At 48.2% G+C, this 14484-nt stretch overlaps 1 protein-coding gene across 9 annotated transcripts in view; it reads left to right on the plus strand.

Moving 5' to 3' along the window:
- The first annotated feature begins 2387 nt into the window (after positions 1–2387).
- The window catches only part of LDAH (lipid droplet associated hydrolase), a 182148-nt gene continuing 170051 nt past the window's right edge, over positions 2388–14484 (plus strand). For 3 of the 9 annotated variants that reach the window (XM_073335906.1, XM_073335907.1, XM_073335909.1), the window contains exon 1: positions 2388–2534. In XM_073335906.1, the coding sequence (XP_073192007.1) occupies positions 2504–2534 (31 nt within the window). In that variant the 5' untranslated portion in view covers positions 2388–2503. Of the gene's footprint in view, positions 2535–3809; positions 4289–14484 lie in introns of those variants that run through there. The other 6 variants (XM_073335900.1, XM_073335902.1, XM_073335903.1 and 3 more) reach the window with 4 other exon arrangements.

Here is a 14484-nt window from a genome sequence, read left to right on the forward strand (position 1 = left end):
TGACTTTTCAAAGATAATTGACAATGGTTCAGATATCTCCTCAGTCAGCTCCTTGAGTATTCTAGGATTCATTTCACAGGCCCTGGTGACGTGAGGACATCTAACTTGTCTAAGTAATTTTTAACTTGTTCTTTTCCTATTTTAGCCTCTGATCCTACCTCATTTTCACTGGCATTCACTATGTCAAAACAGCGGAGACAGGGATGATGTAGTTTAAATTTAGAGGGGAAAATTGCGGAAGGTTCCAACAATTCAGAGGGAGGAGCTCTGTTATCTAAAAATAGGTGAGAGGAAGGAGTTCTACCCAAGATGGCATCAGAAGGAGGAGCTTAGCTATCTAAAAATAGGAATGATGTAATAGGAAAGATCTAGAATTTTGCTAATATCTGGAAGCTGTTTGGCTGAGATGAGCTGACATTGACAGAGCAAGCAGCCTATATGGTCGACAGCTAGCAGGGTGAGTTGTAGTGGATTTGTGGTTCCTGGGTGAGCAGAGACGGCGAGACACCCGAGGAGGAGAATGCTACCTGGAAAAAAACAAAGAAGAAAAGCAGCAGCAAAGGTGGAACCTTCCTGAGAGCAGCAACACAACTCTGAGGCTGCCATGGCAATGGCCCTCAGAGCAGCTACCTGCCAGCAGCAGCGGCCAGCAGCAACCGCTGCTACACAGGCAGTATCTTCTAAGGCAGCAGCAGTAGCTCCAGGAAAGCAGTAACATCCATCATCTCCAGGCGTTGACGTCATCATCCTTAACACTGACAGAGCAGAAGTGTAAGTCTGATATTCTTTCTACCTGTTATTTAAGAGAGACTGGGAGTGTCTGTTAATAAAGTGGATGCCTGCCTCTGAATGAGATCTCTCCTACCCATCCTGTGACTGGCTGATCACCACTCACAAGATGTTAAATATTAAATGTTTGTTAAATGGTTAGTGTTTAAGTAAATGTTTTATTTTTAAGCTGTGAATATGATGTTTTCTCATGTATATGTGGAGGCCACGTATACCACATTGTATTAAGTATGGGGTTAGATTGAAACCCTAAGATTAAAAGCCTTTGTGTATGTGGGATCTTTATAGGCATGTTACATTGAAACTATTTTATTCTCTGTATGTGTTAGATATTCTATTACTTCTGGGGGAATTCTGCGCCACTACAAGTGTGCAAAATTTGTCCCCGCAGATTTCTTTGCTTCCCTACAGAAAAATGACTTTCTGACAGGGAAGCAGAGGGAAGCCACAAGAGCGGTCATGTGACCCTTCCCAGCAGAATGTTTTGGGTGCCCAGGGCAGCCAGCAGAGATGTAAATCACTGTGGCGTTGGGGTCGGGACTGGGGAAGACTCAGCTGGTGGCTCCCATCCTCAGCTGCTAGTCACAGCTGGACTGGGGAAGAAGGGACTTCCTCTTCCCCTGCACAGCACCCAGGGCTGTGTCAGACCCACCCCCAGATTTCTCCCCGGCTCCAGGAAGCTCTGCAAACTCCCCCCACTTCCTGCATCCATCCCTCCACAGCTGCAGGGAGGGGGATCACTGTACAGGGAGCTGTTCCTCCATCTGACCAATCCCTGCGCATCCAGACCCCCTCATACTCATACCCAGACCCTCCTGCCGAGCCTCACCCTTCCATATCCAGAACCTCCCCTTCCAAGCCACACTTCCCCTGCACCTGGACCACCCCAATGAGTTGCCTGGATCCCCATCCCACTGACCCCCAACCAGCTGCACCTGGATCCCCACCCCACTGAACCTGCCACTCCCAGACCCCCCTTCCAAGCTCTATTCCCCCCTCCACAGCCAGACGCCCTTCCTCGCTGAGCTCCAACCACCTTCACCTGGACCCCCCTGCAGAGTCCCATTACTGTTGCACCCAGAACCGCCCCCAACAAACCCCTCTGCATCCAAATTCCCCCCATACCCAGATCTCCCACTGAGCTGCCTGCACCCAGATTGGACAATCCCAATATTTGGGGCTTTGTTTTTTATAGGCACCTATTCTCTTTCCCCCTGCCCCCAATCCTGATTTTTCACACTTGCTAGCTGGTCACCCTACTGGAAAGGGACAAGCAGCAGGGTCCCTCCCCCCCGCTATGCAGGCAGTCAGGCCATGCTGCCAAGGGCTCCTCGCAGGGGGGTGCCCGTGCCCCTGTGTGCGGTATGCAGGAGGGTGCCAGGTGTCTGCTGCGGTCCCCCAGGACTGCGCCAGCCAGCGGGCTGCCACCATGGGGACCCCACCACGGGGACCGAATTCCAGCGGTCTCCAGGAGGCCCGGGGCGGGGAGGGGGGGGGCGGAAGGGGATGCGCAGGCGCCATCACGGCCCGCGACGCCGATCCCGCTCAGCGCCGCGAGAGAGACGCGCGGCGCGGCCGCGACACAAGCGCGCGCCAGGCTTCCCCCGCCCCGCCCTGGTCTCCGGGCCTCCGCTGCCGGGCGGAAGAAGCCGGGACGCGCCCTCCTTCCGCCCGGCCTGGCAGACGCTGCTCGGCAGCCGGCGCGTGCAGCCCGATGACCGCGGACATGCTGGGCGCCGGGGCAGGTACGTGCCGCGGGGGTCCGGCCCGGGCATTTCCATCCCTGCTCCGGAGCTGCGGCCCGGCGCTTTCCTGCTAGGGCGGGGCCCGGCCTCCCGGCGGCGGCCCTCCGTGCCGTGCAAGGGGGGTGAGGCAATGGGACTGCCGCCTGCCCGCCCGGGAGCTGCCGGGCAGGGGACCTTGCTGCCGGGCAGGGGACCTTGCTGCCTGCAGGGTTTGTCAGTGCAGGGCTCCGCAGCTGTGCAAGGGATAACGCTGCTGCTGGTCTCCCGGTATCAGATCAATTCCTGTCCAAGATCATGCCCGAAGAACCTCGCACGCCAGGCGCTTCTTTGCAGCTGGTGCTGCCTGTAGGCGGTTATCATAGCGCAAGAAACAGCACTGCCTTGCCGAATGATGTTGCATGCAGTGTATTCTCGTGCACCAATAGTGCAAGAAAAAATACTGATTGTAGCACAGTGTTGCGTACTATAATAGTGCTGGAATAGTACATTATAGGTAATATTGTGCACGACACAATGATGATGCAGTTATACTAATTGTGGAATAATACTGCATTAAATTTCTCATGCTATAACAATATTGCAAGAAGTAAGTTTATGCAGGTATGCATTCAGTAAAATCGATATAGTAATAATGTTGCCAGTCGTAATATTTTTTTCTGTGATATTACTAATTCTCAGGTAAAATCTCTCAGAATATTTGTTATGTAAGTAGTCTCTTAAATTTACATGATGCCTCTATAATACAAGTAAGAAGAAAAACTCCATGGCCCAAGTCCCTATAAACAAAAGGTTTCAGAGTAGCAGCCCTGTTAGCCCTGGTCTACACTAGGACTTTAGGTCGAATTTAGCAGCGTTAAATCAATGTAAACCTGCACCCGTCCACACAATGAAGCCCTTTATTTCGACTTAAAGGGCTCTTAAAATCGATTTCCTTACTCCACCCCTGACAAGTGGATTAGCGCTTAAATCGACGTTGCCGGCTCGAATTTGGGGTACTGTGGACACAATTCAATGGTATTGGCCTCCGGGAACTATCCCAGAGTGCTCCATTCTGACCGCTCTGGACAGCACTCTCAACTCAGATGCACTGGCCAGGTAGACAGGAAAAGAACCGCGAATTTTTGAATCTCATTTCCTGTTTGGCCAGCGTGGCAAGCTGCAGGTGACCATGCAGAGCTCATCAGCAGAGGTGACCATGATGGAGTCCCAGAATCGCAAAAGAGCTCCAGCATGGACCGAACGGGAGGTACGGGATCTGATCGCTGTTTGGGGAGAGGAATCCGTGCTATCAGAACTCCGTTCCAGTTTTCGAAATGCCAAAACCTTTGTGAAAATCTCCCAGGGCATGAAGGACAGAGGCCATAACAGGGACCCGAAGCAGTGCCGCGTGAAACTGAAGGAGCTGAGGCAAGCCTACCAGAAAACCAGAGAGGCGAACAGCCGCTCTGGGTCAGAGCCCCAAACATGCCGCTTCTATGATGAGCTGCATGCCATTTTAGGGGGTTCAGCCACCACTACCCCAGCCGTGTTGTTTGACTCCTTCAATGGAGATGGAGGCAATACGGAAGCAGGTTTTGGGGACGAAGAAGATGATGATGATGAGGAGGAGGTTGTAGATAGCTCACAGCAAGCAAGCGGAGAAACCAGTTTTCCCGACAGCCAGGAACTGTTTCTCACCCTAGACCTGGAGCCAGTACCCCCCGAACCCACCCAAGGCTGCCTCCTGGACCCAGCAGGCGGAGAAGGGACCTCTGGTGAGTGTACCTTTTAAAATACTATACGTGGTTTAAAAGCAAGCATGTGAAAGGATTACTTTGCCCTGGCATTTGCGGTTCTCCTAGATGTAGTCCTAAAGCCTTTGCAAAAGGTTTCTGGGGAGGGCAGCCTTATTGCGTCCTTCATGGTAGGACACTTTACCACTCCAGGCCAGTAACACGTACTCGGGAATCATTGTAGAACAAATCATTGCAGTGTATGTTTGCTGGCATTCAAACAACATCCGTTCTTTATCTCTCTGTGTTATCCTCAGGAGAGTGAGATATAATTCATGGTCACCTGGTTGAAATAGAGTGCTTTTCTTCAGGGGACACTCAGAGGAGCCCATTCCTGCTGGGCTGTTTGCCTGTGGCTAAACAGAAATGTTCCCCGCTGTTAGCCACAGGGAGGGGGGAAGGTTGAGGGGGTAGTCACGCGGTGGGAGGAGGCAAAATGCGACCTTGTAACGAAAGCACATGTGCTATGTATGTAATGTTAACAGCAAGGTTTACCCTGGAAGAGTGTAGCGACAGTTTTATAAAATGTGTCTTTTTAAATACCGCTGTCCCTTTTTTTTTCTCCACCAGCTGCATGTGTTTCAATGATCACAGGATCTTCTCCTTCCCAGAGGCTAGTGAAGCTTAGAAAGAAAAAAAAAAACGCACTCGAGATGAAATGTTCTCCGAGCTCATGCTGTCCTCCCACACTGACAGACGAATGCGTGGAGGCAAATAATGTCAGAGTGCAGGAAAGCACAAAATGACCGGGAGGAGAGGTGGCGGGCTGAAGAGAGTAAGTGGCGGGCTGAAGACAGGGCTGAAGCTCAAATGTGGCGGCAGCGTGATGAGAGGAGGCAGGATTCAATGCTGAGGCTGCTGCAGGACCAAACCAGTATGCTCCAGTGTATGGTTGAGCTGCAGCAAAGGCAGCTGGAGCACAGACTGCCACTGCTGCCCCTCTGTAACCAACCGCCGTCCTCCCCAAGTTCCATAGCCTCCACACCCAGACGCCCAAGAACGCGGTGGGGGGGCCTCCGGCCAACCAGCCACTCCACCACAGAGGATTGCCCAAAAAAAAGAAGGCTGTCATTCAATAAATTTTAAAGTTGTAAACTTTTAAAGTGCTGTGCTTAAAGTGCTGTGTGGCATTTTCCTTCCCTCCTCCACCACCCCTCCTGGGCTACCTTGGTAGTCATCCCCCTATTTGTGTGATGAATGAATAAAGAATGCATGAATGTGAAGCAACAATGACTTTATTGCCTCTGCAAGCGGTGATCGAAGGGAGGAGGGGAGGGTGGTAGCTTACAGGGAAGTAGAGTGAACCAAGGGGTGGGGGGTTTCATCAAGGAGAAACAAACAGAACTTTCACATCGTAGCCTGGCTAGTCATGAAACTGGTTTTCAAAGCTTCTCTGATGCGCACCGCGCCCTCCTGTGCTCTTCTAACCGCCCTGGTGTCTGGCTGCGCGTAACCAGCAGCCAGGCGATTTGCCTCAACCTCCCACCCCGCCATAAACATCTCCCCCTTACTCTCACAGATATTGTGGAGCACACAGCAAGCAGTAATAACAGTGGGAATATTGGTTTCGCTGAGGTCTAAGCGAGTCAGTAAACTGCGCCAGCGCGCCTTTAAACGTCCAAATGCACATTCTACCACCATTCTGCACTTGCTCAGCCTGTAGTTGAACAGCTCCTGACTACTGTCCAGGCTGCCTGTGTACGGCTTCATGAGCCATGGCATTAAGGGGTAGGCTGGGTCCCCAAGGATACATATAGGCATTTCAACATCCCCAACAGTTATTTTCTGGTCTGGGAATAAAGTCCCTTCCTGCAGCTTTTGAAACAGACCAGAGTTCCTGAAGATGCGAGCGTCATGTACCTTTCCCGGCCATCCCACGTTGATGTTGGTGAAACATCCCTTGTGATCCACCAGAGCTTGCAGCACTATCGAAAAGTACCCCTTGCGGTTTATGTACTCGGCGGCTTGGTGCTCCGGTGCCAAGATAGGGATATGGGTTCCGTCTATAGCCCCACCACAGTTAGGGAATCCCATTGCAGCAAAGCCATCCACTATGACCTGCACATTTCCCAGGGTCACGACCCTTGATATCAGCAGATCTTTGATTGCGTGGGCTACTTGCATCACAGCAGCCCCCACAGTAGATTTGCCCACTCCAAATTGATTCCCGACTGACTGGTAGCTGTCTGGCGTTGCAAGCTTCCACAGGGCTATCGCCACTCGCTTCTCAACTGTGAGGGCTGGTCTCATCTTGGTATTCATGCGCCTCAGGGCAGGGGAAAGCAAGTCACAAAGTTCCATGAAAGTGCCCTTACGCATGCGAAAGTTTCGCAGCCACTGGGAATCGTCCCAGACCTGCAACACTATGCGGTCCCACCAGTCTGTGCTTGTTTCCCGAGCCCAGAATCGGCATTCCACAGCATGAACCTGCCCCATTAGCACCATGATGCATGCATTGGCAGGGCCCATGCTTTCAGAGAAATCTGTGTCCATGTCCTGATCACTCACGTGACCGCGCTGACGTCGCCTCCTCGCCCGGTATCGCTTTGCCAGGTTCTGGTGCTGCATATACTGCTGGATAATGCGTGTGGTGTTTAATGTGCTCCTAATTGCCAAAGTGAGCTGAGCGGTCTCCATGCTTGCCTTGGTATGGCGTCCGCACAGGAAAAAGGCGCGGAACGATTGTCTGCCGTTGCTCTGACGGAGGGAGGGGCGATTGATGACACGGCTTACAGGGTTGGCTTCAGGGAGCTAAAATCAACAAAGCGGGTGGCTTTACATCAAGGAGTATTTCAGGCAGGACTTCACGGAGGGTTCCAATAAGAAATGGTGCACCTAAGTTATTGTCCTTATTGGAACAAGAAGGTTAGTCTGGCCTCTGATTGATACATGGCTAGATTTACCTCGCTGCACCTTCTCTGTGAGTGACTGCAGTGTGACCTAGAAGAATGAGTCCCCTAGACAGGGGAGGGGGGGGAAGCAAATGAGTACAAAACAAATCTGGTCTGTTTCTTGTTTTGATCCACTCCATTTATCTTTTACATCTTTGGCTGGCAGCAGACGGTGCAGAAGGACTGCATGCCATCCACATCTCATGGCTGCTCGGCAGAAGATGGTACAGTACGACTGCTAGCAGTCCGTATCGCCTGCCCGCTCACCATAAGACGGTTCAATAGGACTGACTGCAGGACTAAAGAGAATGACCTGGTCAAGTCACTCCAAATTTAGTCCCTGCGCCCATGTCTGCCCAGGCGCTCCCAGCCGACGTGGCCAGGAGCACCTCGGACATGATGATGACGGCAACCAGTCGTACTGTACCGTCTGCTGCCACAAGGCAAGGGGTTGCTGCTACTGTGTAGCAATGCCGTACCGCGTCTGCCAGCACCCAGGAGACATAGGGTGACGGTTACCTGAGCGGGCTCCATGCTTGCCGTGGTATGGCGTCTGCACAGGTAACTCAGGAAAAAAGGCGCGAAATGATTGTCTGCCCTTGCTTTCACGGAGGGAGGGAGGGAACGGGGGCCTGACGATATGTACCCAGATCCACCCGCGACAATGTTTTAGCCCCATCAGGCATTGGGATCTCAACCCAGAATTCCAATGGGCAGCGGAGACTGCGGGAACTGTGGGATAGCTACCCACAGTGCAACGCTCCGGAAGTCGACTCTAGCCTCGGTACTGTGGAAGCGCTCCGCCAAGTTAATGCACTTAATGCACTTAGAGCATTTTCTGTGGGGACACACACACTCGAATATATAAAACCGATTTCTAAAAAAACAACTTCTATAAATTCGACCTTATTCCGTAGTGTAGACATACCCTTAGACTGTATCTGCAAAAAGAACAGGAGCATTAGTGGCACCTTAGAGACTAAGAAATTTATTAGAGCATAAGCTTCGGGCTGTAGCCCATGAAAGCTTATGCTCTAATAAATGTGTTAGTCTCTAAGGTGTCACAAGTACTCCTATTCTTTTTATATACAAAAGGTGGGACTGACAAAGGGACTTAGGCATTGCAATGCTGAGCATCACCCAGCATTATACTTTTAGATGCCTAGAAAATCACAGGATCAGCTCTGAGATCCTCTAAGCCGAGTCAGGAGTCTACACTCCATATACAGTGCTCAGGGAGAGATAGGCAACTTAGAATGCAATGCACAAAATCTTGCTCACTAGATATGGAACTCCCTAAACTAGCCAATGGGAGACACCAATGACAGGGATGTGTCCTAAGCCAGTAGTTCTCAACCAGGGGTATGTGTTCCCCTGGGGCTACTCAGAAGTCTTCCACGGGGTATATTAACTTCTCTAGATATTTGCCTACTTTTACAACAGGCTACATAAAAAGCATAGCTAAGATGATATCCCTTGGCCCATGCTGCTTCCCACAGTCCCCATTGGCCTGGAATGACGAACTGTGGCCAGTGGGAGCTGTGATCGGCCGAACCTGCGGGCGCTGCAGGTAGACAAACCATCCCGGCCGGCAGCAGATTTCCCTGACGGGTCACATGCCAAAGGTTGCCAATCCCTGAAATAGTGCATGAGTCTTGAAGCGGAGGCGGGTTTGTGCTCAAAGGGAAGGGCGGGGAGTGGAACATGTAATAGAGAGGGAAGAATGCTTCAAATAGAGGATAATTGAGAAAGGAGGAATGAAAACTAAGGTTGAGAATGAGGGACACATTCTCTTTTCCTGAGATAGGAGAGATTGATTTGCTACCAGGAAAATAATTGCTAATGAAGAGGGATGGAAGTTAGGCCAAAAGTAAGAGTTAAATTGAAGTGTCTATAACTCTTCAGTATGATAATTGTTTCCTCTCCTGCTACTCCTTGTAAACCACCATCCCCTCTTGAGACAGAGTGAGAGAAGAATTGTCTTCTGTCCTTTGTGCTCCGAATTTCCTCCCTCTCTGAAAGCATTGACCACTCTTTCACTCAGATCTCTCCATCAAACACACTTTTCTCTGATAGAAACTTTCATTTCTATTTCCCTGTAGAAAAAGTGTTATCTTAAATGAAAAACATTCACTGTCTTGAGATGTGACCATCGTATTACGTGATTGGGGCATTTTTGGGGCCGAGGCTGAAGAGGTAGAGGAGTGTGCGCGCTGGAGACTGAACTGGGGTGGCCAGAGCTTTGTCCCTGTAATGGGAGGAGCCCAGTGGTTGTGCCAAGATATTGGTACTTAAAGGGCTCTCCATCAGTACAGCTGGCTTGGTGTGCTGGGGAGCTGAGTCATCAGCTTCAAGCATGGATACCTGGGCTTGACTATATAGCACCCAGGAGCAAAGTCGTAGGAGTTGAGAGTCTTGTTGCCAAAGTAGTGGCATGTCAACAACTCCCAGTGACATTACTGCCTTGAAATGCCAAGGAAACCCTTCAAGCAACAGTAGCTTAGTACAGAAGCACTGAATTACTCCCTACTTCAGGCCACCTGCTCAGCCACAGTATTGCCACATATAGTCTCCCTTTGCCCTCACCTATGGATCATCAAATAACTTCTCTCCTCCATCTCTCATGTACACCACCCTCTTCATCTCATATCTCATTTTTCTCACATCTCTATCAAACACAGCCCTATTTGTTATCTGTATATTGGTAGTACCTAAAAGCTGCAGTCATGGACCAATACCCCATTGGGCTAGGTGCTGTGCTCCCTCACCGCTTCACTTGCACATCGTGCTTCCTCTTTCCATAATTCCAAGCAGATGTCCCCCCCCCAAAAAAAAATTGGGGATTGGTCCTGCTTTGAGCAGGGGTTTGGACTAGATGACCTCCTGAGGTCCCTTCCAACCCTGATATTCTGTGATTCTATGATCATGCTTCTCTCAGGGCCCACAGCCACCCCACAGGATCCCTGCTACTCATCATGCTCCCTGTCACAGGGTGGCTGGCCCCTCTCTATAAAGTAGGTCCAGCATCCCTGTACCAGAATAGTTCTCCCATTAGGCCAGCTAAGAGGGCGGGCAGCACCTGGGGTCTATGGAGGAACAGAGACACAGCTAGTGAATCGGAATCAGTAAGGAAAGGGCAGCTGAGGGCTTCCAGAGACTGTATGTTTGGGATCCAGGAGAAGGCTGAAGGTAGGAGAGCAGCAAGAGGCATTTGCTTGGTGGTGGTCCCCAAGTCCAGCATCCAGCGGAGGGCAACAAAAACCATTAGGGGACTGGAACACATGACTTATGAGGAGAGGCTGAGGGAACTGGGATTGTTTAGTCTGCGGAAGAGAAGAATGAGGGGGGATTTGATAGCTACTTTCAACTACCTGAAAGGGGGTTCCAAAGAGGATGGATCTAGACTATTCTCAGTGGTAGCAGATGACAGAACAAGGAGTAATGGTCTCAAGTTGCAGTGGGGGAGATTTAGGTTGGATATTAGGAAAAACTTTTTTACTAGGAGGGTGGTGAAGCACTGGAATGCCTAGTGAGGTGGTGGAATCTCCTTCCTTTGAGGTTTTTAAGGACAGGCTTGACAAAGCCCTGGCTGGGATGATTTAGTTGGGGATTGGTCCTGCTTTGAGCAGGGGTTGGACTAGATGACCTCCTGCGTTCTCTTCCAATCCTGATATTCCATGATTCTATTAAGTCATAGAGATAGAGGGATGAAGGCAGGAGGACCAGTAGCAGAGGGATATGCCTGTGGTTCTAAGCCAGAGAGCTGGAACCAAGGGCCAGAGAGGGCTGAATGCAGGGCAGCAGCAGAAGAGTTCACCTGCTGACCTCTCTAGGGGCGGAGAGCTGAATCCAGAGGAACTGTGAGAGAGCAGGGGAGGTAAGGGATGCTCCCCTGGCAAGGAGGCTGTGCGGGTTCTCATTGGGAAAAGTGTGGTTGCACTCCAGTTATAAGTATGAGGGTGGCTGTTCTGGTACAAGGACAGGGGAGGATTGACAGAGAGTGTGAGCATGTTTGAAGATGCCGGTGTGTGATATATGGGGTGTTACTGGATGAGATGTTGGGTGATCTTAATGACTGCACTGGGGTGAGAAATGAACTATATGTGTTGAGACTTCATTCAGGATTAAATGAACTGTGTCTGGTAATAAACTGTGCTGATGGACTAGTGGATAAGCTTGCATGGAGTTATTGGTTCCCTGAGAGGAGAAACCGAGGCATTGATGCGTATCATGCTGTGTCCTGCCACAGAAGGGTGCTCCAGATGGGGCTGTTCAGTCACACTCTTCTCCTATGTTTAGCTCTTAAACGTTTAAACCAATCGACTCTACTACGTACTGAGGCTGGGAGGGAAGTAGGAGGGGCATGGTAAGCAGCAAGAATATGCCCGTGTTTGGGATGAGAGTGGAAATATGTGGGCTGTGGGTGGTGGAAGGGGAGTTATTTGAGGTTTATGAGGGGAGTGTTGGATGCGTTTGCAGCTTATTTCTTTGCTTTTCATGGTGTTTGGTTGACATTTGGTGTCAAATTATGTTGTATCCCACACACAAATAAAAATAAAATAAAAATGATTAACTTTTAAGTCTTTCTTCATAAGTACCGGTCCTCTTGTTGTAGTTGCGGGACTGAAAGCTGTGCAGAAAGAAATCCCCTATTTGTCCACAGGCAGCAACAATGCGAGCTTCCCCACGCTGCTTTGCCAAAGTGCTTTTGTGCCACTCACACATTGGCCTCTGCTGATGCTGTTCAAAGGGAGTCACTAGTAGTTTTTTTCACATGGACATTTGTTTACAAGAACTGGAGTGAGACCAGCTACTCGTTATGGCCCTGATAATAATGGCTTCATTTCATTCACCACTGATCTTGGTTGGATGTGAACCAATAATTGAAAGGTGAAGAATTTGTATTTGGTTGAAAATCCTCTGAGTGATTCTTGCAAGTTAAGTCTGCAGCCAAGTAATGGCATCACATAGCAGCTTGACTGTTATATCAGAAATATCGCCAGATAGACGGGCAGTGACTGTACGTGGAAAGGGAGATTGTTAGGGCATAATTCTTATTTCACTTACGGTATTGTAATTTGGACGAGACTGAAGGTACATCAGTGTAAATGAGAGGAGAACTGCATAGATAATAGAATTGACAATCTCCTCCTGGTGAATAACTGGGTGCACTGATTCCCCTAAATACTATAATCTGACATCTAGAGACAGTGGAGTCAATGGAGCAATCCTGATTTATGCCAGCTGAACATGTAGCCCTGAGTTTTTGATTTTGTTTTGTTTTACAGACCAGGTTTTAAAAAAATCACCCAAACTTCTTTGCTGATAATATTTTTCAGCAGTATATGTTATGATTTATCATAGGGGGGGAAAATTCAGCAGCCTGAAGCTAAAACCCCTGGGCTCATGCAATATTATTACTGAGGATTTTTTCACAGGCAGTTTTTATTAGATACTAATTACAAGTGTTTGGTATAAATTCTTATCTGCTTAATTGTCTTTCCTTCTAGCATCCATTCTTGCTTCCAAGTTGACACTACAGCATACATGTGCTATAAAATCAAAGTCCTGCTGTATTGAAACTACAGGAAGAAACGGCACCTTAACCAACAAGACATGTTTCTGGCCTATTAATCCAAACTAAATTTGTTGCATTCCTTCATTTTTTGTCTGATTTATGAACTGATCCTTCAAATCCTATTCATGTCAGTAGTCCTCATTCATGTCCCACTGGAGTTCTCAAGTGAAATCCTGGCCCCAGTGAAGTCAAAAGGAGTCTTGCAATTGACTTCAGTGTGGCCAGAATTTCACTGCTCCTATGAGACTTGCTTCTGTGAATAAGATATTGTAGGATCAGATTATATGTAAACTCTTCAGAACAAGGTAGTTAGACCAGATTTTGAACTCTGTTGCTCAAGTGTAAATCCCAGCTAATACCACTGACTTTCTAACAAAGCAAATACAATTTACTTGAAGTTTGTAGATTTTTTGAATATTAAGCAATTTAACAAAGCAAGGGTAATGCATCCTTTATTTTGACAATCATTAGGTTTAATTATTTATGTCACTCGGTTGCAGAATATTTGAAAATAATGCAGAAGAATGAGACCTTACTTGAGTTACTCTGCTATTGAAGAATCTTTGAGGAATGGGGAGGAATTACTATTTCTGTTTGCATATTTGCCAAATGTTGATTAGCAAGGGTCTGCTGTAATTAAAACATAAGTATATTTGTCAAAATAAATGAGCAAAGTTATAGTGCAGTATCCTTGTTCCACTTCCCCCATTTTTTCACAGATTTTGCAAAATTCAATAATTTGCAAAGGGACTTCCAATCATTACGATGAATTCGTAAGATCTGTTTTATTTCTTAATGATTAAGTCAAACCCAGAAGTTTTAAACTGAACTGTTTTTTAAAACTGAAATTGTTTTTCTTCACTCAAACTCTTTCTTTTGGTCTTATGCAGTTGCTTATTGTGTCCTGCAACTTTATTTTAGAAAAATGTGTGTTGACACAGTTGTTCATTTTAAAATAAGTATGTGCAAAGCATTGCACTCAAACTATAGAGGAGATGTAAGAAAATGACTGGGCAAATCAGGTTTTGGTCCTACCAAATCTGTTAGGGTTCCTTAAAGTAAACAGTGAAACAAAAGCGAAAAAGAGTTGACTGTGCCTTTCCCTGCACCTTGGATATTTAAAATCAACTCAATTATCTTTTGTGGGTAAATCAGGGCCTGGTGTTGGGAACCCTGGGTTCTATGTGTGTCTTTTAATATAGGATTCTTCCGCCCTTTAGAAAGTCATGTCTGTCTTCTATTTTAGAGAGAGAGAAACTAACACCACTTACCTCCTATGGGTGCTGTGAGGCTTAATTCATTCATATTTGTGGAATGCGTTGAGATCCTAATGTAGAAGATGTTGTATGAGAGTGAAATATACAATAAATCTGTAACCCCTTGGGACTTCATGCTTATCGCTGTGCAGCTGAACACACCCACATAGAAATTTAGGACAGCAGTGGGGAATAGAGCTGAGATGCCGTTGCAGCAAAAGTATGCAGGCCACCCACACCCCTTGAGCTACCAGAAACTCTTCATTAATGCTATTTAAAAGAAAACACTGCCTTCCTTCCCTCCTCCTCCCCCCCCCCCCCCCCCGCCCCATTCATTGCAATGAAAATTTAATTTGTTTACAGTCTAGCTCTGGTGGAACTCTGGACCTCATATAATCTGTATTGCTGACTCATTGTTTCAATTTAAATTGCGGCCTACAATCTGTTTGTCCA

Source organism: Lepidochelys kempii, chromosome 3 (assembly GCF_965140265.1).
Source record: "Lepidochelys kempii isolate rLepKem1 chromosome 3, rLepKem1.hap2, whole genome shotgun sequence".
Classification (NCBI taxonomy): domain Eukaryota; kingdom Metazoa; phylum Chordata; order Testudines; family Cheloniidae; genus Lepidochelys; species Lepidochelys kempii.